The 26,486-nt window shown below is 44.4% G+C and overlaps 1 protein-coding gene across 3 annotated transcripts in view; it reads right to left on the minus strand.

Moving 5' to 3' along the window:
* Positions 1-213: 213 nt before the first annotated feature.
* LOC137064426 (stonustoxin subunit beta-like) overlaps positions 214-26,486 on the minus strand; it is a 72,210-nt gene continuing 45,937 nt past the window's right edge. For all 3 annotated transcript variants that reach the window (XM_067435756.1, XM_067435755.1, XM_067435757.1), the window contains one exon: positions 214-323. In XM_067435756.1, coding sequence (XP_067291857.1) covers positions 223-323 — 101 coding nt within the window. In that variant the 3' untranslated portion in view covers positions 214-222. The remainder of the gene's footprint in view (positions 324-26,486) is intronic.

Here is a 26,486-nt window from a genome sequence, read left to right on the forward strand (position 1 = left end):
AAACATCAATAAAAGAGACCAACCGTCTGTAATGCCGAGGCTCTTCCTGATCTCAGCTGATGAAACTGATTTTCTCTCTTGAGTTTCTAATTCTCTGAACAGTTTCTTCAACTCTTTAATGAAGTTTCCATCAGATGAAACGTCCTCTCTGTCCAAACTACAGAAGACATTGAGTGTTTATTGATCAGCTGTTTGTCACTGCAGGAAGTGACAGGCGTTTCTTTACCTCTCAACATGTTTCCTGAAGTCCTCCGTCATGAAGAGCGTCTGAAGAACTGCATTCAAGCTGGAGCTGGACCCTCGATACTCCAGCCCACAGTATCCTTAAATGAGAAACACACTGTTAACACTGGACTGACCTCGATCCAGAGGACCAGAGATCATAAAGCGCCATCGAGTGTCCATCGAGATCAGAAACGGACTCAACGCTTCAAAGCAAATACTGACTAGTCGACTAGTGACAAGTCTGGATATAAGTCAATCAATATTCATCAGCTTTAACAGCAAATAAGTCATCTGTCACTGTGTGTTAATAAATCATTAACAAACATGATATAATTCTCAACAGATCATTAATTAATATTCATATAGCTAGAAATATGATATAATTTGCTTGTTAATGTTAAGTAATGAACTTATTACATAACTTATTACATAATGTTTCATTATTTCATGTAAATTGAAATACAAATGTCATTAAACTTTCAGTTCATATGATCAAGCACTTTATTAAAATCCACAAATTATTTCGACAGATGCTTTACAATGGTTAAAAGCTTAATTAATCAATCAATAATAAACATTATATAAAGCTTAACTGATCATTAGTTAATATATATTCAAACAGCTAAGAGATAATCATATCCTCATATTTCCAATCTTCATATTTTCACAACAAAATCAACAGCACCTCAGACTCTCACACACTTTTCAGAACTTTCACCTCTCTCCTCTGTCCCCCTCCACCACCTCTCTATCTGCAGACAATCTTTCCCATTTATTCACAGAAAAAAACACACTCATCAGCAGTCAGTTCTCACCTCCACACACACACACACACAATTTTAAATCAGCCACATCCACAGCCAAACATCTTCTCTCCTCCTTCTCTACACTCACTGAGGACGAAGTATCTAAGCTTCTCCTCTCCAGCCATCCCACTACCTGCCCTCTAGATCCCATCCTCTCACACCTTCTACAAGCCATCTCCCCTACACTCTTACCAGCACTCACACACATCATCAACACATCTCCCCTACACTCTTACCAGCACTCACACACATCATCAACACATCTCCCCTACACTCTTACCAGCACTCACACACATCATCAACACATCTCTCTGCACCGGCATCTTCCCCACCACATTCAAGCAGGCTCGAGTAACCCCACTGCTTAAAAAACCCACATTAGACACATCACTTGTAGAGAACTACAGACTTGTTTCTCTCCTACCATTCATTGCGAAAACACTTGAAAGAGTTGTGTTCAACCAGGTCTCATCTTTCCTCTCACAGTCTAATCAACTGGATTACGACCACTGATCTATATAAATCTATATAACGTTATCTATTTAACTCTATATATCTATAGCTCTCTCTCTATATATCCGACTCTATATATATCTATATAACTCATATAGATCAGTGATTAGGACACTTCCATAGGAACTGAGGAATGCAGAGCGCGTGTCACGGAGCGACCAATAATTCCACCAATAAACACCAATCATTTCAGTGTAGGCTATCTCAAGTGCACTCGCTGGGAAATTGATGAAATAAAAATGAATGCATATTTTGAGATTTTATGGCATTATTGGCCTTTTATGAAGCATGTTGATGTATATAATAGATCGTCAGACTCTAACTGCAGTTTCTAACGTGAGATCACTGCTAAAGCTATTATCCAGATGCTATCTGTCATTTCAACAGTTTTTAGATTCTCTGAGATCTTTCTGTCAAATGCGTTTCTATTCATTCAAGGAATAACGTATCTAGTTATTCCTGAACGTATAAAGAGTTGAATAAATTGGTTGCCCTGTTTTTTTAACCACCATTTAAAACTCCTTTCTTGGGTAAATTATATACAGCCTCTATTCTAGCATCATTCCTTTATATTCACCTGTTGTGTAAGCTTCGAGTGTTAAAATAACGTAATTTAGGACGTTAACATTAAAATTAAAAATAAAACAGCCAGTAGATGGCGGAAGAGGAACACTTATTGGCTCATTAGCCTTTTTTTCTATTTTGAATGAATTTTTATAGTTAGTCCGATTTATACCACTAAAGTAATATTTTTTTGTTACTTTTTTGTACTGGAATGTTAAATACATAGGCTAATTAGGGAACATTACAAAGTCTAATGAAAAACAAAAATATCTGACTACTTCACGATAAATCTTTATTTAAATCATGTCTGTGCTGTCTGTTATGATGAGAGGATTTGAAGATAATGTGACGATTCCTGTAAAAACTTTCACTAAAATTAATTCAGCGTTTTGAGACTGTATTAAACTTGTTTTGATTGATAGTGAGAGGATTCTCATTCACGGTAAATTAATTGGTTATTATTTTCAATAGAAATGCACGTGATTGGCTACAACACTCAACACTGTAAAATCATATGTTGTACTCTCGTGACCCAAATGAAGATTCTCTTCTTTATCTCTCCTCAGAATAAAATGCTACTGTAAAGCCTTGGTGACGTCAATGTACATATTGTGTTAATATTTGCCAGACATTGCTGCTAATAGCCTATAGTGAAAAGGCTGTCTATACTGCTATATCCTATTTAAACAGATTGACAGGACGGAGTTGTTTGGAACAAACATCACCTGCAGCTCAATCTAGCAAAGACTGAGCTGCTCGTTTTCCCTGCTAATCCCACCATACAACATGATTTTACCATCCAGCTAGGTTCATCTCTGATTACTCCTTCAGGGTCGGTCAGAAATCTTGGAGTAATCTTTGATGACCAGCTGTCCTTCAAAGACCACATCTCGAAGACGGCTCGGTCATGCAGGTTTGCGTTGCACAACATCAGGAAAATCAGACCGTTCCTTACGGAGCATGCAACACAGCTTCTTATATCTATTTCTACGTCTCTACGTCTACGTCTCTCCTATTTGAAGCATGCACGCCTTTTCCGCGCGGCTCACGCACGGTCCGAGCCGCGCGGAAAAGGCGTGCATGCTTCAAATCATCGTGTCATGCAGGCAGTATGCAAGCTCGTCTAACCAGTTAACATGGGAGCCGAAATAAAAACGGACACGCCACACAGCCGAGACACTCACGACACGCTTGCAGTGTCCCCCCGGCCTAAGAAATCAGAGGCTATATCGATAGTAACATTTGACAGGGATAAAGCAGAGAAATGACTCAAATCTGTAACCTTGGCTATAGTGTAGTGGTAAGACGCATTTCATCAAGTTTTGATGCAACTCGATCAGAGGATCGAATCTGCCTTTTCCACACTCTCTCTACTCTCTTTTCCCATCACATATCCGATCGGAAAGGCATTTATTTTCAAAAAGAATTGAGAAAATGTTAGTGGAAATAAAGCATCTAACATGTGTTTATTAATAAGTGTTTCTCGGTTAAAGAGTGTGGCAAAAGGCGGATTCGAACCACTGATCGATTTGCGTCAAAACTTAATGACATGCGCCTTACCCCCTACACTACAGCCACGGTTAAGGACTGTAACCACATCTCTGTCTTTATCCCCTTCGAACAGACGCAGTGTTCCAGAAACACCAAAGTTTGTCGTTTTGTGTTCATTCTAAGAACACACACACACGTTATCTCATGTTTAGACCTTCCCATACCTACCTATTGTTCTTAACTGTCATTTTAATTGTAATCGTTAGCATCGTATCACTTGCCAAAAAAAAACATTACTATAATGGGTGTTGAGGCTATCCTGTAAGCCTCGGCATGGATGGCATGGTGTTCTCAACTCATAGCAACAGGAATCCAAGCTCAAACGTTAGCTTTCTTTTCTCATTTATTATAAAGGTAAAAGGAGTATTTTCCATCGAATGGCTCTTCACCCAGTGTGGCTATAAACAAGTGTTGTTGTTGTGCTGTTGGTGGAAAGGGTGTTCACGGCTATGGTAAGAACCGTGCGTTCCCTGCCATCCACACCTTGTTTAACTAATTACCACACCTGTACATATACTCAACTCTCGGTGAAGTGCCACGCCTAGTGCAATGCTCCCTCTAGTGGCTAAAATAGGAAATAACAAAATTAACCTGTCTAAAAGTGAGTATAAATGGCTCCTACACACCGGCCCCATAATTGTGAATATTTACTTTAACCACAATTAACCACATTAATAAATTTAAACTAAAGGAGTCATTTGTGCTGAGCTAATCTAAGTGAAATCTTTTTTTTTTTTTTTTTTTTGAGCCTAGGGCATTTGTGGTCGGGTCATCCAGTCCGAGACTCATCTAAGACACTTCAGCTTCCATCAAAAGACAGATCTTTGTTACTGGCCGGTCCAGATGACCCGTCTTTGTCTTCAGCTGAACTGAGCGGACAAAGCCTTTCTTGTCAGGGTATGTCTGTGTAATTTTTCCCATCAGCCAAGACCCACGTGGAGCGACAGGATCCATTATAACCACAATGTCTCCAATGGAAAAGCTTCTTTTTGGTCTTGTCCACTTCTGTCTTTCCTGGAGCAGCGGTAAGTATTCCCTCACCCAGTGCTTCCAAAAGAGGTCAGATAGAAACTGCACTTGCCTCCATCTTCTCTTCATGTACAGGTCATCCTTACTAAAGAGCCCAGGAGGAAGGTGTGGCTTTGACTTTAAGAGCAGAATGGCCCTCATTTATCAAAAGTGCGTACACCAAATTTCCAGCGTACACCCAAACCCACGGTGACTTTGAGATTTATCAATATGGACGTTGGCGTACGGCACGCTCAAATCCTACGCCAGCCCAGGAGGTGGTGTACGCACACACACACACACACACACACACACACACACACGCTCCAATCCTACGCCCGCTCAGGAGGTGGTGTACGCACGTTTGAGTTAGTGGGAAAATGCGCAGAAAAACAATTCCTAACACCACAAAACGCACTGACAAGATATGCTATATTATGACCCACTGTTAAAAACCACAACAACAACATTCAGTGTTTATTTTTGTGCAACATGAACGTCAATGTTTAATTTGTGTGAAAAGAGAAGAGGAGTTTGGACACATGTTGGTTTTTAGAAAGAATAACAGGATGTTTTTCGACTTCAGGCATGGCAGCCCTACTAAGCCTTCCTTCCACCCGCAGCAATCCATCCTCTAACAACGGGTCCAGCTTATAGAGGTCGCTATTTTGTTTGACAGATCCACCGTCTTTCAAAATGGCAATCTCATCAAAAAACCTCTCTTGCTGGGAAAAACAGATGATGGCACATTCTGCCCTCTCAAGGTCACCTGTTGTCAGTGATTGTCCACAAAGTGCCAATTTTTCCCTTGGCATCTCCACATAGAGAGAGTCATTTCTTCTGCCTCTATTATCATAGCCAATGCTTTCAGAGGCTTCAAAACCCTTTCTCCTTTGGGACAAGGTTAAAAGCACGTCTCGGAACCTAAGCATCCATGCCACAGACGTTCGCAGCTTCTTAAAATCTGAAAAGTAGCTTAAAAACACTTTTGTTGCACTCAATGGACTCTGGGAGACAAAAACATTCACCAGTGGATCTTTCTTCACCTCAGTGTCATCCACAGGTATCAAAGGTTGTTCCATGATGGTCTTAGGCCATTCCGCTTCCCCCCTAAGGAGAAATATTGGTCCCTTCAGCCACCGCTCACTTGCAAGAAATTCTTCAGCACTTAGGCCCCTGGATGCCTCATCTGCTGGGTTCAGTCGTGTGCCAATATGTCTCCACTGTGCAACATCGGTTTCATTTCTAATTACAGCCACCCTATTGGCCACAAACGTATGAAACCTCCTAGTCTCATTTCCAATATACCTTAAAACAGTTGTACTGTCTGTCCAGAATACAGATGGGTGTAAGTCCAGCTGCAACTCCCTCTTCAGCATCTTGTCCACTCGCACAGCCAGGACAGCAGCGGACAACTCAAGACGAGGAATTGTTGTTTGCTTTAAAGGAGCAACCCTGGCCTTGCCCAAAATAAAAGCAATACTGACATGATTGATCTCACCCTCAATCCTAAGATATGATACAGTTCCATAGCCATATTCACTGGCATCGGAAAAGTGATGCAACTGCAGGTGAGTAGGTGTTCCAAAGTCTTTTGGCTTGACACACCGATCCACTGTGAACTTGGTAATATGATGGAGATCAGCCAGCCATTTGGACCACTTCTCGGAGAAGACACGAGGTATGCTAACATCCCAACCGATGTTCAACCTACACATTTCCTGCAGCATCCTTTTAACAGGCAAAGTAAATGGAGCAAGAAAACCCAAAGGGTCATAGATAGACGATACCACAGACAATATGCCTCGCAGTGTATGTGGGCGTTCTTCTATGGCTATTCTAAAGGTCAAAGCGTCTGAATCTATGCACCAATGAAGACCAAGAGCTGTTTCAACATGACTTGCCCTTTGATCCAGGTTAAGCCCCCTGATGGTCTTGGAGCGCTGTAGCTCAGGAATACTGGCCAAGACTTCACTGCTGTTGCTTGTCCACTTCAACAGGCGGAATCCTCCCTTCGCACAAGCTTCAGTTAATTCATGCACCATTTTTATGGCTTCAGCCTCTGACGACACAGACTTTAGACAATCATCCATGTAAAAATTTTGGAGTATTGTGGTCAGGACACTAGGTTCAAAGTCGTCTCTGTAATCTTGCACAATCCTCTGCAGTGCATAATTCGCACAACTGGGCGAAGAAACGGCCCCAAAGAGGTGAACTCTCATCCTGTATTGCAAAGGAGCTTGTCGTGTATCACCATCAGGATACCACAAAAAGCGTAGAAAGTCTGTGTGCTCCGGAGACACATTTTTGGCCTTAAAAGGCAAGTCAAAGCAGTAGTGTCCTTCATCAAACTGCATTGAAGACTCCATTATTTGTATGAACTGCTGATCTTCTCTAGAAAGGCATACGTTGTCCGATTTTTCATTAAAATCATGATTGTATTGAGCAACTAATAAGTCTTGCAGCTTGACGACTGAGATCCTATTGGCTGTGACAGCAGGGCAACCCATCTTGTCTTTGTACGGCTCAGCACCTCTCAGAGGACCATTTACGACCCACCCCAGCAAAGTCCTGACGGCATATGGTCCTTTGCCTTGGCTATTTATTATTTCCCATGGTTCCATGAGCTTTGGCGCATTGGTGCCAATCAGCAATCCCACCTCTGCCTCAAGACTGGGAACTCTAATGCCTTCAAGATATTTCCATCCCTCTATATCCTGTTGAGTGAGGATGTTATTTCTGCTCACGGGCAAAGTCCTCTGAGTATAGATTTCAGGTAAATCCAGGAAGTTTCCCTCATTCAGGCCAGAGACCTCAAGACCACCAAGTAAGACCGTGTCTACAGGCCTCTCTTGGCCAAGAGTACGAAGAAGAATGCTAGTCTTTACTCCTGAAAGATTCAATTGTCTCATGAGATGATGGGTACAGAAAGAAGCCGAACTCCCAGGGTCTAGAAAGGCGTAGGTGTTCACAATCGCGCTTCCAGACTTTGCCTTCACATGTACCGGCACAATAGAGAGAACACATGTATCGCTTCCGGCCCCAGTATGGCCACACGTCTCCAATGACACAAGTGCATTATTGACTGATACTTCCTGTACTTTAGATTCTATGTGTAGGACAGTTGGATGTTTACATTTACATATTTCACATGTCAAAGGCCTGTCGCATTCCCTGCTTATATGACCTCTCCTCAGACAGCTGAAACACACTCTGCCTACTTTCAAAGCCTCCAGTTTTTCCCTGTGTGTCATCTCATCAAGCTGTGAACACTTCTCCACTGAATGCTGGCTCTTACACACACAGCATGACTCCTCATCATGTCTCTGTGGAGTCGGTCCTCTGTGCTGTTGGTACCAAGCTGCTGATGTGGTTGGTCCAAAGGCTGTATTGATGGCAGCAACAGTAGCTTGGCCTCTTCCAGTATATCTACTCTTGGGTTTAGAGGAGGAGTCTGATGGAATACCCTGTAGGTCACCAAAGAGAGGATCAGCCAAAATCTTTACCTGACGCTCAATGAAGGCCACAAGATCCGGGAGCATAGCTCTGTAACCACGGCGTTCCTGCAGCTCCCAGGCGACAGACCTCCATTTTTCCCTCAGTTCATATGGCAACTTCATCATTATCAGGCGAAGATTGGATGGCACGTTCATCTCCTCCATATGCTGCAAATCTTCCATAACATTGCAACAATCCCTTAAAAAGATTGAAAAGGACTGCAGAGCATTAATGTCATCAACCCTCATCATTGGCCACTTCATTGCCTTCTCCATATAAGCCACAGCAATTTTTTGTTCATTTCCAAAGTGTTCTTTCAATAAATTTTTTGCTCTCTCATAACCCTGCCCAGGAGCCATATTATAGCAACTCCGAACAAGTTCTCTTGGCTGCCCTCTGGTATGTTGTTCGAGATAATAGAGACAATCTTGTTTATCTGAAATTCTCTTCTCAATTGCTTGCTCAAAGGCTCTAATAAAGGCAGCATATTTAAGTGGATCACCATCGAACTCTGGAATAGCTCGTGGAGGAAGATAGGCTAAGACTTGGTTCTGAACCAACTGAGCAGTGATGTTAGTTTGCTGTTGCATAAGGTCATATAGAGTAGGATGTTGAACATTATCGAGAGAATGTTGTGACTGTGATTGCATACGTGTACTCCTTTGTGAGGTCAGTGGCTGAGATCCTGCAGTTAAAGGTTGAGTGGTGAATCTGGATCCATTTCCCTGCACTTCAATCTCAGGCATTTGGGTAGGCTGACTCCCTTGTAAGGTCAACGGCTGAAGTCCTGATGGTGCAGCGCTGGGGAGTCTGGTTCCATGAACGTTCTCTCGTACCTCAGACCTGTGAGAAGATGGTGTATATGACATTGAAGACAAAGAGTTACCAGACCTTACCAAAGACTGGACTTGTGGAATATACAGCCTTTCTTTAGGCCGTACGGCCGATGGCAGAGAAAGGTCCTGTTGGAAAGAGACAGTTTTAGAAGATTGCAAAACAGAAGCGGTGTTCGAATAATTTGATGTTTGTGATTTCAAATGAGCATGAAGATAGGCATTCGTGGCATCTCCGTTATCCTCTTCATACTCATCCACATTTTCACCACCACACACATTTTCAAACACAGACAATCTAGCTGTAGCAGCAGCCAACTTAGCCTCGACCTCTAGCCGTTCCTTTTTCCTTTTCAACTTGGTCTTTTCCATTTGAAGGGCTTCCTCTTCAACGTCAATGTCATGCATTTTTCTCAAAGCAGCCGCGGACTGTAAAAGTGCAGCCCTTTCAGCCTTTACCTCTAAACGTACAGACAGAACACTGGAAGCCTTTGAATGGACAGAAGAATGGTCTTTATGGTTTGACCCTTTACTTGAAACATTGGATATGCTATCTTCAGGCCTTATATCAAAATTTGTTATAGACAACACATCAAGATTCTCAACATCTTTTGTTTCAGCAGAATCAGCCAACCATTTCCTCACATCATTCTCAAATTTGTTAATTTCCTCTGTTTTCTGTGCTAGCCAATGTTGTTGCTTATTGTATTCAGGGTCTGGCATAGGCATTTCCAGCAGAGTAATTTGAATTTCCAAAGCATCATTACACAACGTGATATATTTACTTAGACATTTTTTCACGTCAAACACAGTTTGAGATGTCCTTTTCCCAGAGAGAGCCTCATTGATCCTTTGCTTAATTTTACTAGCTTGCATAAGGTGGGATTTACGATTTTTTTGCAGATTTTCAAACAGCATTTTAAATCCCTTGGCTGTTAATTTTCTTATGCGTTTCCCTGAATTATCACCAAGAGAACTAGACTTATCAGGAATATCATTCTCGTCTGTAGCCACAGAAGCGGTCTTGGTCTTATCGGGGGGCAAATTTTCTTCCTCCGCACTCATCTTTGTGCATTAAGCGTATCAAATTCAAAGTGCTCAATTAAACAGCACAGTTAACTTTACTTATGCGGAGGCAACCAACAGCACACACAACACGGCCTTAAGTAACAGCCTTTTCAAAGCACCAACACTGAAACAGTCTTTCATTTCAATTTCAAGAGTCCACCCTTTTCCAATGCCATTGCCAGAAATAAAAAGGTTTACCCACCAGCTTTCTGTGGTTGTGGTCTACGTGAGGAATTACAGGTGTTTCAATTCAAACTTCCAGGCTCCGTGATAGACAAGCAATCCAATGCAACGGACATTCCTTTCAATATCCAAACGATTATGATGCTCCTGCCCAATTCAGAAGTGTATCCAAACAAAAAAGGAACAGGTTCTTACTGTTGTTGAGGCTATCCTGTAAGCCTCGGCATGGATGGCATGGTGTTCTCAACTCATAGCAACAGGAATCCAAGCTCAAACGTTAGCTTTCTTTTCTCATTTATTATAAAGGTAAAAGGAGTATTTTCCATCGAATGGCTCTTCACCCAGTGTGGCTATAAACAAGTGTTGTTGTTGTGCTGTTGGTGGAAAGGGTGTTCACGGCTATGGTAAGAACCGTGCGTTCCCTGCCATCCACACCTTGTTTAACTAATTACCACACCTGTACATATACTCAACTCTCGGTGAAGTGCCACGCCTAGTGCAATGCTCCCTCTAGTGGCTAAAATAGGAAATAACAAAGTTAACCTGTCTAAAAGTGAGTATAAATGGCTCCTACAATGGGCTTTTAGTGTTAGCATCTTTATTATTAATAGTATGCGGTCTGATATTTCCCGTTGTGTCTGTCGTTACTAGCAACCATGCAGCTTTACAAGGGGTGTGGCTTATCTAAATGAGATGTAAATGAGCCCGATTGTCACTCCGAGCAGGTGAGAACAGGTGAGAACTGTGAGGCTGTTTTCTCTCATTTACACTTTTCTAAAGGCATACATTCAGATGGCCACAACTTCTTCAAATATTATCAGATTTCCATGTGTTACACATCGTTGGAAAGCTTGGAGACTACACTTTCAGAATCTGTGAATAACTCAAAATGCCCCAGAACCGACTTGTGTCCCTACTTTCCGTGGCTGGTCAGGTTAAACAGTTTAAACAGGTTAACAGGTTAAACAGGTTGACAGGTTAAACAGGAGTGGTGCAAGAATTGACCCTTGTGGGACTCCGCATGTCATGGACGTCCCCTCAGACTTATGGTCTCCTTTACTCACATAATAACCTCTCCCTTCTAAGACCTGAACCATTTGAGGACCATCCCAGAAAGCCCAACCCAGTTTTCCAGCCTGTCAAGAAGTATGTTGTGGTCAACCGTGTCGAATGCAGCACTGAGGTCGAGTAGAACCAGAATTGATGTTTTGCCTGTATCAGTGTTTAAGCGAATATCATTTATAATCTTTATGAGCGCTGTCTCTGTGCTGTGATGCGGTCAGAAACCAGATTGAAAATTGTCAAAGAATCCGTTTGAGTTTAAGAATTTGTTCAGTTGACTGAAAACAACTTTTTCACTGATCTTGCCAATGAAGGGGAGATTTGAGATTGGTCCGTAGTTGCTCAGTATGGAGTTATCCAGATTTCTCTTTTTCAGAAGAGGCTTAACTATTGCAGTTTTAAGGGCGGTTGGAAAAGTCCCATAGAGAAGTGAGGAGTTCACCACTTCTAGGAGATCTGCTTCTAAACAGTTCAACACACTTTTGAAAAAAGAAGTGGGGAGTGCGTCAAGGGTGCAGGTTGATGTTTTAAGGTGCTGTACGGTGTCTTCTAAAATTTTACCGTCAATTGTTTTGCGAAATCAGACATAGTAATTTTCCGAGGTTTTGGTCTGATCTGACTGACCCCAGAGCAACTCAAAGATGTGCTGATCGCCTTTCTGATATTATTGATTTTCTCTGAGAAGAAGGAAGCAAACTCACTGCATTTGCTGTCTGATAGCATTTCACTAGGAGTGTGGCTGAGGGGGTTTGTTATTCTCTCGACAGTAGCAAAAAGAGTGTGTGTGTTGTTAATGTTTCTGTTTATAATATTTGAGAAGAAGGTCTGTCTAGCTTTGCTAGTTCACTATTGAAAGCATGAAGGCTGTCTTTGTAGATGTTATAATGGACTACAAGTTTTGTCTTCCGCCACTTTAAAGGAATACTCAAGCACTGTAAAGGTTTTCCCACAAACTCAACTGACTGGCTTCTCTCCTGACTCTCTTCAGACCGCACTGTTCTTCATCTTAAGTGCAAACAAAAACTGTCACCATAATCCAAAAAAAGTGCAAACCAAGAGCAGATCTGAGAGGTGGTTACAGCGACACAGTCCAGCCTAAGATAGCATTGATATTGGGAGACAGGCTATTGTAGGTCGCCTAATGTGCATGCATCAGGGAGCTAACTTTTACTTTCGATTAGCAAGCACATCTTTATAGGGAGTGGTGGTGCTGAGTGCGTCTTCTACAAGAGAAGACATCTATTAGATATTTATATTTGCGCAACGAATGCTCCGACATGGCCTTTCTAGTCAAAAACTATAAATAACTTTCAGATAACTAGAGCAGAATTTTCCAATAGTTTCCAATTGAAGTTCCAATCTGTCAGCTCCTAGTTCTGTCATTCGAGTCAGATATGTGTTATTTGTGATGACAAATAAGGAGTATGTGCATTAACCCTTTAGGCGCCAGAGGTTTTTTCCTAAAACGTTCGATTTTGACATCTTAATTTCAAAAGGCTATATCTTAAAAGTGATAAAAGATGGAAACTTTCTGTAAATTAGAGAAATATTAAGGAGGACCATAAGTTTATGTAGAGATTACATTTTCCCATCTAATTTGCATATTATGACGTCATAACGTGGGGGCAATCTTGGATTATAGAAGTTTCATGAAAAGCCAAATGTTTAAATGATAAATGCACCACTTCTTTCCCCCCAAAATGTCCCTCACCTTATGTGTGCTATATTGCACAATACTGATTGTTTAGGTAAATAGTAAATAGTAAACAAACTGTAAATCGTTACTAATAAATGGTAGAAACAAACCGAATGCATGTAGCGATTTGTCTTTTGCTGTAGAGATTTTCCATTTACTACATACAGTAAGCACTCTGATTCCATATATAGGGCACATATATATTATATATTATGCATAATAGCCCCCTGCCCCGTGTCACAGCGCGTCTACTCGCGTCCAGATCTGCCTCACGCGCCGCAGAGTCTGCACAGCGTCTGGACCACTGTTATTGTCATTTTGACTCCCCACCCTGCCTCCACGTTGCCCTCGAACTTTCTTATGAATACCTCGACCTCTTCTAACATACCCAGTGGCGTTAGATAAAGTCTCCACCACAATACTGTCGCCGCGATCGCGGAGATGCGCGCGGTGAGAAGACGCGCGCTTCATGGTGAGCGCGGCAAAAATCTCCCGCGGCCGCCGCGTTCTCAACACTAACACACCTGCTAACTTCGCGATGAACACTGGGACCCCGGGAAACATTGTTCCCACCACTGACATTGGGCTAAGGACCATCTACATTGGGCAAATGATTCACCATTTGTGCTTAGTGTAACGTTAGGTTTAGTTTCACTTTCAGAATCACCGTGATCCCATATTTACCTTCAGAATCAGGGTCCGCGAATAGAAGACCCAACACTTCATTGTGGGTAAGCTTTATTGATGCCATTAGAAAATAATAATAGTAATAAAAATCTAATGCAAATACTCGCTGACGTTGACAATGCTCTGATAAAACGGCTCACTCGCACGTCAGCTCCGCTTTTGTTTACACTGATTCAATGTGCTCTTGCTCGCATATTTTGTATAGGATCATGATGTTTGTATGAGTCAGGGATGAAGTACGACATGTCTACCATCTAGTGGAGGGGAGGTTGATTGAAATTTGACACCCTATTTGACAAAATCCGCCGTTTTATTCAGTGACGCATCTTGTCGAGTAAACTCGACCGTGGCGCCAAGAGGGTTAACATGCTTGTGAACTCCAAACATCTCGGTTACGTATGTAACCTTCGTTCCCTGAAGGAAGGGAACGGAGACGTTACGTCAGTACTGACGAAATGCGGTTTTCGCTTAGAAAGCCAGCTGCCTTCAATCTCAATCAAAACGATCCAATGACATGGAGATGTCATGGGTCTGCGGAATTTGCCTAATGCAAGCCCGCCCCACAGCGTGGGTATAAACGGCGTTGCATTGCAGTCACGCATTTATGTTACCTGCTGAGGAGCCGAGGCCTGCCGTCCTGGCCATCCCAGCAGCACAGCAGATGTGGCATGGGGACGTAACGTCTCCGTTCCCTTCCTTCAGGGAACGAGGGTTACATACGTAACGAGACGTTCCCTTTCAGTCAGTACACTTCGACGTCAGTACTGACGAAATGGGGGTCCAGTCTAATCACGCCACAGCGCTGTCTTCCAGCACCCTGGGCTGACCTGAGCCACCTGCCTTGGAGTTAATACGACAAGGGACTGTCTCAGCTACCAAGGTACACTGGAAGGCACTTGGAGAAATGCAATCACAGCGCCTACCCGTAGGGAGGACTTAGGAATACACGTATGACCCACATCTGGGATGCATACGGGAGAGCCTGGGGTATCCAGCCGCCGGTGGAAAAGTTTTTCAACCCCAGGGATGGCAAGGGTCTTACCGTGGAGAACACACATGTGACGGATGGCCTGCGGGGTAACCGTACACACAGGCACCTGGCCTGGCATGAGGGCTGGGACCATTCGGGCATGCACTCTGGTGCCGACATCAACAGTGCTGGAGGAACTCAGGGCCTTTGAAGAGATTCACCTGAGTGAATATAAGTGCACGTATCCAGTCAATTTAGGAGGAGAATGGCGCAGCAAGCGAAGACACCAGCGTGTGTCCAGTTACTGGCCATGTGGGGCGAGTAAACGAGAGGACACAGGCTCCACCCGCAGATTATAAAATCTGGCGAATGTGTTCAGTGTCACCCAGCCTGCAGCTCTACAAATGTCTGTCAGCGAGGCGCCATGCGCCAATGCCCAAGAGGCAGCTACGCTCCTAGTAGAGTGTGCTTTGACCCCAAGGGAAGCATGGCAGGCCCTGAACCTGGTAAGCCAGGCCAATGGCATCCACTATCCAGTGGGACAACCTCTGCTTGGAGAGAGCCTTCCCTTTCTGCTTCCCTCCGTAACAGACGAAGAGCTGGTCTGAGGTCCTGAAGCACCACGTCTTGTCTACTTAAAGGGGGGGTGAAATGCTGTTTCATGCATACTGATCTTTTTACACTGTTAAAGACTTGGAATCCCATACTAAACATAGACAAAGTTTCAAAAGTTAAGGTGGACGTTTGATGGGAGTATTTCTTTGTCAAAAATACTACTTCCGGTTAGTCATAAGTTTCGGCAATTTTTTTGAGATCATGAGTCCCCTTTGACGTTAATGGGGGCGGAATTTCCTTGTATGGGCCTTACGGACAATTCTACCGGAAGCGCGTGAGAGAGAGAGAGGGAGAGAGCGAAAGTAACAGGCTACGCCCATCAAAGCGCTGGCTTGTAGGATGCTGGACAGGTGATGTGCACATAACAATGTCACCAAAAAAGTGCGTTTTTGGTTGCCAGACCAAGACAGTCCTGCACAGATTCCCCCAAAACCCCGCGTTAAGGCAACAGTGGATGGAATTTGCTTTTCCGGATCAGCAACTGAGTTGCGCGAATGTTTATATCTGTTCGCTGCATTTCGGTGCCGACTGTTTCATAAACAAGGCCCAGCTCGACGCCGGATTTTCCCAATCGCCTAATGCTGAATGATGGAGCAGTCCCAACGATAAAGGTCCCAACGTTAGAACCGCAGGCGGTGAGTGAGACTGCTTCAAATGTCTGTGTTATTGCCAATGCTCATCAAGTAGCCCAAACATGATCACGTATAGTTAATTGATCAATGGAGCATGCGATGTGTAGTGCGTGTACATTTGTTTAGCTGGCCACTATATGTGTAACTTTATGTTTGTGTATTGTAAAAGCACTCCAAACAACAATACACAAAGAGGGGGGAAATATGTTGAACTAAATAAGCACGCTTCTTCATTCAAATGCGCTACTAACTTAACCTGCCGTGCAAAACCAGTCCGCTTACTGTCTAACGTTACACAAACCACGCGTAAACACACAAACACACGTGCACAACTGCACTTCCCACATGTACATCTTCAAAGACAAAAATACGACGATATAATTCAAGTATAAATATGTAAATAACACAAGCCGCTAAGCATATTATATAGTTAGTGTATAACTTGTACCACATACAGACGTCCTGCTGTAGTCGTTTTTGCTGCTGCTCCTGTTCAACTGCAGCCTCTGGGTCTGATTCCGGATCATAGATGTATGGCTGTATCTGATTAAAAGCCATATTTTTATTTTGAATAAAGTTTTTTTCCCGCTGTTAGGGATGACACAGCTTTACGACGCACTCGACTCAACACAATAGCAGCAGCGAGCACACGTCATTATTTAGCTCCGCTCACACGACACGCCCCCACCCGCTCGGCTTTTTTCGGAAAGACTCGGAACAGCGCATCTTTCTTATATAATTATTAAAAAAATAAAGACTTTTCGGAGATATGCAGGATGCAATGCTACTCTATAGGTACTCAAGATTGACATGACACTGACTGAAACTGAGTGTTTCACCCCCCCTTTAAGCGCAAAGGGCGCATACTGAACAGAGCAGTACCGAGGCTGGGTCTGCCTCCTCCAAGGGCAGCGCTTGCAGGTTCACCCCCTGGTCCCTGAAGGGAGTGGTAGGAACCTTGGGCACATATCCAGGCCGGGGTCTCAGGATAACGTGAGAGTTAGCCGGCCCGAATTCCAGGCACGCTTCGTCGACCGAGAATGCCTGCAGGTCCCCTACCCTCTTGATCGATGCCAGAGCAACAAGGAGCACTGTCTTCATTGACAGGAACTTAAGCTCTGCTGTTTGCAGAGGCTCGAAGGGAGCCATACACAGGGTAGTTAGGACCACTGCGAGGTCCCAAGAGGGTACCTGTAGGGGGCGAGGTGGATTTAACCCTCTTGCCCCCCTGAGGAACCTGCGGACCAGGTCGTGCTGTCCCACCGTTCTTGCTTCCATCAGGTTGTGGCGCGCAGCTATTGCCGCAACGTAGACCTTGAGGGTGGAGGGAGACAGACTTCTCTCCAAACCTTCCTGGAGGAAGGAGAGCATGGACCCGATCGGGCATTTGGTGGGATCTTCTCCTCGAGAAGCACACCAGGCGACGAAGAGGTTCCACTTCGAAGTGTAGGCCCGTCTTGTGGGCGAGGCCATAGCTGAAGTGATAGTGGCAACCACCAGTGGTGGTAGGCCAGTCAAACCTGCCGCGTCCCATCCAGGAGCCACACGTGGAGGTTCCAGAGGTCAGGACGCGGGTGCCACACGGTGCCCCCTCTCTGAGAAAGGAGGTCCCTCCTCAGAGGAATAGGCCAGGGAAGTGCTGTCGCAAGGAGTATGAGTCCGGAGAATTGGCCGGGCCAATACGGGGCGACCATGAGGACCATTGCACATGGCACCCCAGCCCGTGGCAGAGGCATCCGTGATACCACAACATGCCTGGAAACTCGCACGGGGTGAAGGTTTGGCGGCAGGACGGGGTCACTTGGACCCGGGAACGTGCCACGTTGCCATGCCCACCTAGGGACTCAATCGCAAAGCCAGTGTTGAAGCGGTCTCATATGGAGCAACCCGAGCGGCGTTACTGCGGATGCCATATGCCCCAGGAGCCTCTGAAAAAGTTTCATTGGGACCACGTTCCTGCGCTCGATCTGATGAAGGCAGGCCAGCTGATGAGACTGTGCGCACTCGCTCGACGGGCAAGATGGTGGAGAACCAAGTCCCTGTTTTCGCAAACCTGCTGTCGCGAGTGGCTGAGGATCAGCCAGTCGTCGAGATAATTCCACAGGGGCATTGCCACCCACCAGCGTATGGCGGACTCCTCGAAAGCGGGGAGGAGACCGTGCAAACTGAATCGCATAGCCGAGCCTGATGGTGTGGGCGAGCCAGTTGGACAGCTTGGGGAGGTCTAGCCACGCCCCCCAAAAACTGAACCAAGGGGATCATGCGAGCCACAGGCATAGCCGGCGTGGGGCAGCGAAGTGGAACGCCCGGCCCTGACCCAGGAGGCATAGAAGCGACCTGGATGGGGGGCGGGGTCGAGTTCCACGTCCTGCCAGTGGAGACCAGGGGAGGCAGAGCGTCCCGCGGGGGTCTCGACTGGGAGGGGGCTGGCGACAGAGGGGACTGAGAGTGGTGAGGCACTGAGCCGGCACACACTGCCAGTCGCGCCCTCTTGGGGCTCGGAGGTGAGTGATTCGGTTCTATCTTTAACCAACATAAGGGTACCGCCAGCCCCTTTTTGGGGGCCAGCAGCGGGTTGGGTGCTTTGGAACAAAAGATTTTCCCCCGGTCCTCCTCCGGGGAAAGGAGCGGTCCTGTCACCGTCTCCTTGGAGGGAACCGAGTTCGCCTCCGTGAGGCCTGTCTCAGGACCGCCGCTTGCCGGCTTCGGGGCTGAGACAGGCTGAGCCGCCTTCCGGCGGGCACCTCCGCGCTTTGGATGCTGCTGTGGCCGAGCGGGAGGGGCAGGTGCCGCAGGAGGGTGGCCTCGGCGGGGAGCAGACTGAGGCACCTGGGTCGGCGGCGGAACGGGTGCAGCAGCTGGCCGCCGGGGCAGGATGTGCTTGATCGCCTCAGTCTGTCTCTGAGTGGCCGAGAACTGTTGGGCAAAGTCCTCAACCGTCCCACCAAATAGCCCAGTCTTGGAGATGGGGGCATTCAGAAACCGTGTCCTGTCAGCCTCACGCATCTCGAGCGTATGGTCGGGCGAGGTCGGTGGCTGCTCGCAGCTCCTGCATAAGTGTAGGATCAGCACTGCGCTCTTGCATATCGCCTGATGGACTTGAAGGATTGCCATCGAATGCAAAGCGGACGCGGCTTGCCCCGCAGCTCTGTAGGCCTTACCCACAAGCGTGGCTGAGAACCTACAGGGTTTGGAGGGGTGCTTTGGGTCGCCACGCCACGCGGTGGCGCTCTGCGGACACAGTTGCATCGCAACAGAACGCTCCATGGGGGGAACCCCAGTGTACCCTTTAGCCACGCCCCCATCGAGCACAGTGAAGGCGGAAGCGGCTGCCAAACGGTCACGATAAGACAATGGAGCCTCCCACGACTTTGACACCTCTTCATGCACCTCGGGAAAGAAAGGCACTGGAGGCTGGCGGGCGCGCACGGCGCGGGCCGCCCCAGATACCATTCATCGAGCCTTGAGCGCTCGGGACACGGCGGAGAATTCCACTCGAGGCCGATGCTCTCGGCTGCCCGGACTAGCATGGCTGTTAGCTCTGGATCAGACTCGGACAATGCTGGCACTACCGAGGGAGGCAACACAGCCGAATCCTCACTTCCAGAGGAATCAAACCCGCCTTGAGATCCGGCGATCGACATGGCGTCGTCCGCCGACACCCCGAATGAGACACTGGCCCCAGGCCGGGAAACACCAGCGCCTTCACCCGGAAGCACCACGGGCAGTGTTGCGGAGGGGGGTGCGGCGGATTGCTCCACACCATTACCCTCAGATCACCTTGACCACAAGCCAAAGTGCTGCCTCTCGCGGAGATATCAGATCGGAATGTGGTAGAGGGGACTCTCCCTCCAGCACGGAGTTCACCAAGTCTCGATCTCAACACTGCGATGGTCATATTCCAGCAGTGGGAACATGACGCATCCATGAACGCCCGCTCAGCATGCACTAAGCCCAAGCAAATCAAGCAGCGCTCATGCCCGTCAAGCAGACTAACCAGCAAGGTTATTTTCGTAAACGAAAACTGAAACTAAGACTAAAACTATTGGTCAAAAAACATTTTCGTAAACTGAAATAAAATTAAAAAATCTGAATAAATAAAAAACTAAAACTAAACGAAACTAACTACTCTTACTAAAAAACTAACTGAAATAAAATAATAATTAGCAAAAATAAATATTCGTTTTCGTTATTAATAAGCTCTCTTTAATGTGGTGGAAAATCTGACTGTGGTGGTTGAGGGAGTGTCTGTATATTGCGCTACTGTGCGTGAAGTGATCTGAGGAGATTAACCGCTGTCCTGTGACGGACGCGTGCAGACAGTCAACACATCGCCAGTCCTAAACGGCAGTTCACAAAGAATCAATGCGTCCGTGGCAGTGAAATGGGAAATAACACAAGGTAATGAGATGCACGTTGAACTTCTTTTAACTTAAGCTCATTGTTTTAGAATGCCGTTTCTTACGCGACGAGAGATGCAGGCGCAAAAGTCAGCAACTAGTAGCAAGTACTAGCCTACTGTGCGTTTGAGATTTCATGTTTGCATAATATTGACAGGCTCAAAGGTGTTATCATAATCATTTACTACTACTAATATTATTATCTGTGTGGAGACATTTCCCCACAAAGTAGGGAATACCAGGACACACACACACACACACACGTGTTTGTTTCACTATATAAGTGAGGACATTGCATGGACTTCCATTGATTTTATATCAGGTTAATGATATTTTATATCCCCTAACCCAACCCCTATCCCTAAGCCTACCCATCACAAGAACGTGCAAAACAATAGTTTTAAATAAAAACATGTTTTGGCCGATTTATAAGCCTTTTTAACTAGTGAGGACCAGTCCACTGTCCTCACTAGTTATAAAGGCTTATAAATCGGCCAGTAGGCTAGTACTTTTGTCAGTTATCATAATATTTTACTAGATAAGTGAGGACATTGGTCCCCTTTACAATTATAGCACAACACACACACACACAGAGCACAACAGTGTGTGTTGGCTGTATTCAGATGACTTTAGCTGTGGTCTTACACTGCTTGTCTACATTGTACTACTGAAGTAATTAAAATAAGCTTTTAATTGTTTAACAATATTTCATCTTTGTTATGAATGAGTTTGTCTGGAATTTATCATTTTTACTTTTATATTTTTTACGTTGCATTGATTTTATTCTTTAAGATAGATTCTCTGAATATTAGCCTATGTCAAAAATATCAAATATAATTTTTTAATATCAAAATATAATTTATTTCATTTTTTATCTCCAGATCGTTGTTTGTATAGGTCATAGTTTGACTCAAGCTTTTTGGCTCAAAGGTGAAGACCCAACTTTATGCATGTTTTGTAAGACCTGATAAACAAGCATTATTGAAGTATAAACAATACTGCTTGTTTATCAAGTTATTTCACTTACGGATGTTTAGTAAGATTAAATTCTAATCAGTGCAAACATTAAACTTTGCTGAAATTAAAAACCTTGATTTGGTCTCTACACTTCATTATGGTAACTCTCAATATGGTATATTACTAAAACTAAAACTGAAACTAAATAAATAAAAACTAAATAGAAATGTATTTGCAAAATAAAAACTAAACTAAAACTAGCAAAACCATTTGTAAAACTAACTAAAACTAAACTGAAATTTGTAGCAAAATTGAAAACGATACTAAAATAAAAACTAATTTCAAAAAGAAAAACTATAATAACCTTGCTAACCAGCCAACCACACCCAGGAACGGAGCACAGGCGAGACATCTTTAAAAAGATGTGCCACGTGCAGCTCTTTTTGTGAGGAGTTTTTACTCAAGCAGAGTGCTGAGACGCCCAGGGAGAACACACAGACCTCAACAGACCACTGCACAGATCGACAGGAATGTAGAACCCGCTGGAATGCGCCGTCACACCAACACTCTGGGGATATACTCATCTTGAAGAGAAGATCGCTAAGGTAGGCAAGTTTAAACTCGCCTCCGAAGCAGAAACATAAATGCGTGACTGCAATGCAATGCCGTTTATACCCACGCTGTTGGGCGGGCTTGCATTGGGCAAATTCCCCAGACCCAAGAAATCTCCATGTCATTGGATCGTTTTGATTGAGATTGAAGGCAGCTGGCTTTCTAAGCGAAACCCCCATTTCGTAAGTACTGACGTAACGTCGTAGTGTACTGACTGAAAGGGAACTCTGTTTATTTTAAGATTCCTCATGCGATGTCGATGCAGTGCCTAACCAGCCTTTTGGCCGTGTGTTTTTCCTCAGGTTTGTGTTTTTTGTCATGTTCTGTCTGTGTATGAATTGTTAGCCGAATTGAATTCAGTGTTAGCAATTACCACGTGTTTATGCTCTTGCACAAGCTGAGCGTGTAATTGCGCGGTTTTAGAACTGCACGTTCTTCCTTTTCTCTATTTAATTAATACAAAAATATGTAAAATATTGGTCACTTGAGTTTATAGTTTCAAAAGCCCTATTTGGACGGTAATTGTTTCTCATGGGGTCGTAAGGTATTTTCATCATTTACAGTGGCTAGTCTGTGATTTTATTGCCATCCGAATCCAGAATGTCTGTGTTTTTCTCCCCCAACCCGCATAAAAATACCCGGCTGAATTATCTCCTGTTTTTTGACAAACACCAAGGTCGTGTAGCAATAATGGCGGATGGTAAACTAATTCCGTTAACATTTAACCACATGACCAGAACTCCGATAATCAGGCATCCTGGGATGATCTAATCCCCTACAAAGTTCCCTTGTATTGCAACTATACGACTGAGCAACAGATGAGTCGCAAGCATTGTCTCCCGAAAGACCTTACAAAAGGGTATTGTCCGTTCAAGTCTTGGGACGCCCCAGGACTTCAGAGCCATATTGTTACCCCCAAAGAGAGGTTTTGTAAACGCTGGAGTTGATAACACCTGGGGGGGCATTCTTACTCCATCATACACTCACCCTCACTAAAAAAACGCGAATCCAGTCAACATTTTATAAAAGTAGGCTATATGGCCAACACAATATTTTACTATGGTAAATAGATTTTTGTTTGTGCTGTTGAAATGGGCTGTTAGAAACATTTGATAAAATAGCCTATATCAGAACAATATTTGTGAATTAGATGTATTTCGATGTTTTGTTTATGATGGTATCTGCATTATAATGAGAAGATGGATCCTACAACACTTACATATTACAAATTTAATATACATATATAATTCATGAACATATGTAGTTAATTGTGGCATTTAATCTGCCTAATTTTAATGAATACGTACAAGAGCTTGTTTGACTACGCGAAAAGATCTGTATTGCTCGTTTGATTTCGCGGAAGCATCTCTGGAGTACTTGTTTGATTTCGCGGAAGGATACAGATCTTCGCGAGTTTCACCGAGAGGCAGCAGCAGCACAGATAATGCAGTTCACGCGTCAGGTGGGTGTTAATGATTAAACTGCAGACAAATATGTCGAACATATTAGGCTTGTGTGGATATTTAACGTTAGACATGAAGTAAGAAGTAAATTAGAAGTAAATATATCCAAGGGAAATAGGGATTATTTAGGCCTAAGTGATGTCTACGTCAAGTTCACTCCTCATCGAATAAATGATTTAACGTTAACGTTCTTTTACCATGTTTAAGTAATAATACATAATTTAGTTTTAAACTATAATACTATATAATGTGTTTTAGATTTAATCTCAGCGTGTTGTGTGCTATTTTTGTCAGACAAACTCTCATTAGCTATAGGCCAAGGTGCCGTGGTGATGATTTTTATACGTGCAAATTTACTGAAACATGTCAAACGTGTAACTTAATGTAGGCCAAATAATGTACGCTATTTAGGGTTACGTGGTTGTGTTGAACGTGATTTTTTTCGTGGTCCAACTTTTGAAATTGTCCCGTAAATTAAGGGAACAACATAACCACGAATACTATGATAAAATGGCGCTCATTTCATCATCCTCACAAGTGGGACAAATTCTAAACTTTAGTTTAGTCACACATGCAAGTAAATTCTTAATATTGATAATATCATCCACTGAATTGGCTCTATCACTCTCTCTCCTCTCCACCTTTCGCTGGTGTGTGGTGAGCGCACTGGCGCCGTTGTACTGTGGCTGCCGTCGCATCATCCAAGTGGATGCTGCACACTGGTGGTGGTTTACATTTACATTTACATTTAATCATTTAGCAGACGCTTTTATCCAAAGCGACTTACAAAAAAGGGGAGAGTAATAGAAGCAACGGAACAGACAAGGCCAAAAACCTGTAAGAGCTGTAAGAAATCTCAATTAATTAGCACAATACACAATTTTTTTTTTTTTTTTTTTTTTTTTTTTAAAAAGACAGACATCTACAACAAAAACTCACGTCCGCACAGTGCCGAACACTGGATTTTGATAGCTAAGATAGCTACAACCCATTAGGACTAAGGCTGTTGCCCCAGCTGTTGTCGTTAATGCAGATTCAGTGGCCCAATGGGTTGGTTTTGTATTCTAGCTAAACGCGCAGCAATAGCCATCTACAACAAAAACTCACGTACGCAATATACAGAACACTGGATTCTGATAGTTATGATTACTATGTAACATACCCGCCTGAAGGCGCAAATCCGGATGAGAGACGTAGATATGATCCCGGAGTGTACGCTTTTGGTCGTTGCTGTGGTGATCAGTAAGTGCTATTCTGTATTGGTCAAGTGCAAATGGAAAAGATGTGTCTTAAGATGTTTTTTAAGAATGGCTACAGACTCGGCAGCACGAATTGAGATCGGCAGGTCATTCCACCAGGTAGGAACGGTCCAGGAAAATGTCCGTGAGAGCGATTTCATGCCTCTTTGGGATGGAACCACGAGGCGCCGCTCGTTCGCAGAACGCAAGCTTCTGGAGGGTGTGTAAGTCTGAGCAAGTGAATTTAGGTATATTGGGGCCGAGCCAGAGGTTGTTTTGTAGGCGATAACTAGTGCCTTGAATTTGATGCGAGCAGCCATTGGCAACCAGTGCAGTTTGATGAAGAGAGGCGTAACATGCGCTCTCTTCGGCTCATTAAAGACCACTCTCGCCGCTGCATTCTGGATCAGCTGCAAGGGTTTGATAGTGCATGCTGGAAGCCCAGCCAGAAGAGCATTACAATAATCCAGTCTGGAGAGAACAAGAGCTTGAACCAGGAGTTGTGCAGCCTGTTCTGATAGGAAGGGTCTAATCTTTCTAATGTTGTATAAAGCAAATCTGCAGGACCGGGCTGTTGCAGTAATGTGGTCAGTGAAGTTTAACTGGTCATCAATCACAACTCCAAGGTTTCTTGCTGTCCTTGATGGAGTTATGGTCGATGAACCAAGCTGAATGGAGAAATTTTGATGAAGTGCTGGGTTGGTTGAGAAAACAAGTAATTCTGTCTTTGCAAGATTGAGTTTAAGATGATGCTCTTTCATCCAGTCAGAAATGTCTGTCAGACAGGCAGCGATACGAACACTGACTGTGGGATCATCTGGTTGAAATGAGAAGTAGAGTTGAGTGTCATCCGCATAGCAGTGATAGGAGAAGCCGTGTTTCTGAATGACAGAACCTAATGATGACATGTAGATGGAGAAGAGAAGTGGTCCAAGGACTGAGCCCTGGGGAACCCCAGTAGCTAGATTATAAGACTTAGACACTTCACCTCTCCATGACACCCTGTAGGACCTACCAGAGAGGTAAGACCTGAACCACTGGAGAGCAGTTCCTGAGATCCCCGTCCTCTTAAGTGTTGACAGGAGGATCTGGTGGTTAACTGTGTCAAAAGCAGCAGACAGATCCAGCAGAATGAGCACTGAGGATTTGGAAGCTGCTTTTGCCAGTCTCAGTGCCTCAGTTACCGAGAGCAAGGCCGTCTCAGTCGAATGGCCGCTTTTGAAGCCGGATTGGTTGTTGTCTAGGAGGTTGTCCTGTTCAAGAAACCTAGAGAGTTGATTGAACACAACTCGCTCAAGGGTCTTTGCAATGAAAGGCAGAAGGGATACCGGTCGGTAGTTTTCTAAAAGTGCTGGATTCAGAGAGGGTTTCTTAAGCAGTGGGGTTACCCGAGCCTGCTTAAATGCTGTGGGAAAGGTTCCCGTGTGAAGAGAAGTGTTGACAATGTGAGTGAGTGCAGGAGTGATTGAAGAAGAAATAGCCTGAAGGAGGTGAGTGGGAATAGGATCAAGTGGACAGGTAGTAGGGTGATTGGAAAGGATGAGTTTAGAAATATCTGCCTCGGAGAGTGGAGAGAAGGATGGAAGCGTGTTCGTGTTAGTTGTTGAGATGTGCGTGTCAGTTAGTGATGAGGAGAACTGTTTGCTAATGAGAGCTGTTTTGTTGGTGAAAAATGATGCAAAGTCATCAGCTGTAAGAGTTGATGAAGGAGGGGGAGGAGGTGGACAAAGGAGAGAGGAGAATGTTTTAAAGAGTTGGCGAGAGTCAGAGCAATTGTTGATTTTGTTGTGGTAGTATGTTGTTTTAGCAGTGGAGACATTTGTAGAGAAAGAAGAGAGAAGAGACTGATAAAAGGCAAGGTCAGTATTGTTTTTAGATTTATGCCATTTCCTCTCTGCCGCCCTG

Source organism: Pseudorasbora parva, chromosome 25 (assembly GCF_024679245.1).
Source record: "Pseudorasbora parva isolate DD20220531a chromosome 25, ASM2467924v1, whole genome shotgun sequence".
Classification (NCBI taxonomy): Eukaryota; Metazoa; Chordata; class Actinopteri; order Cypriniformes; family Gobionidae; genus Pseudorasbora; species Pseudorasbora parva.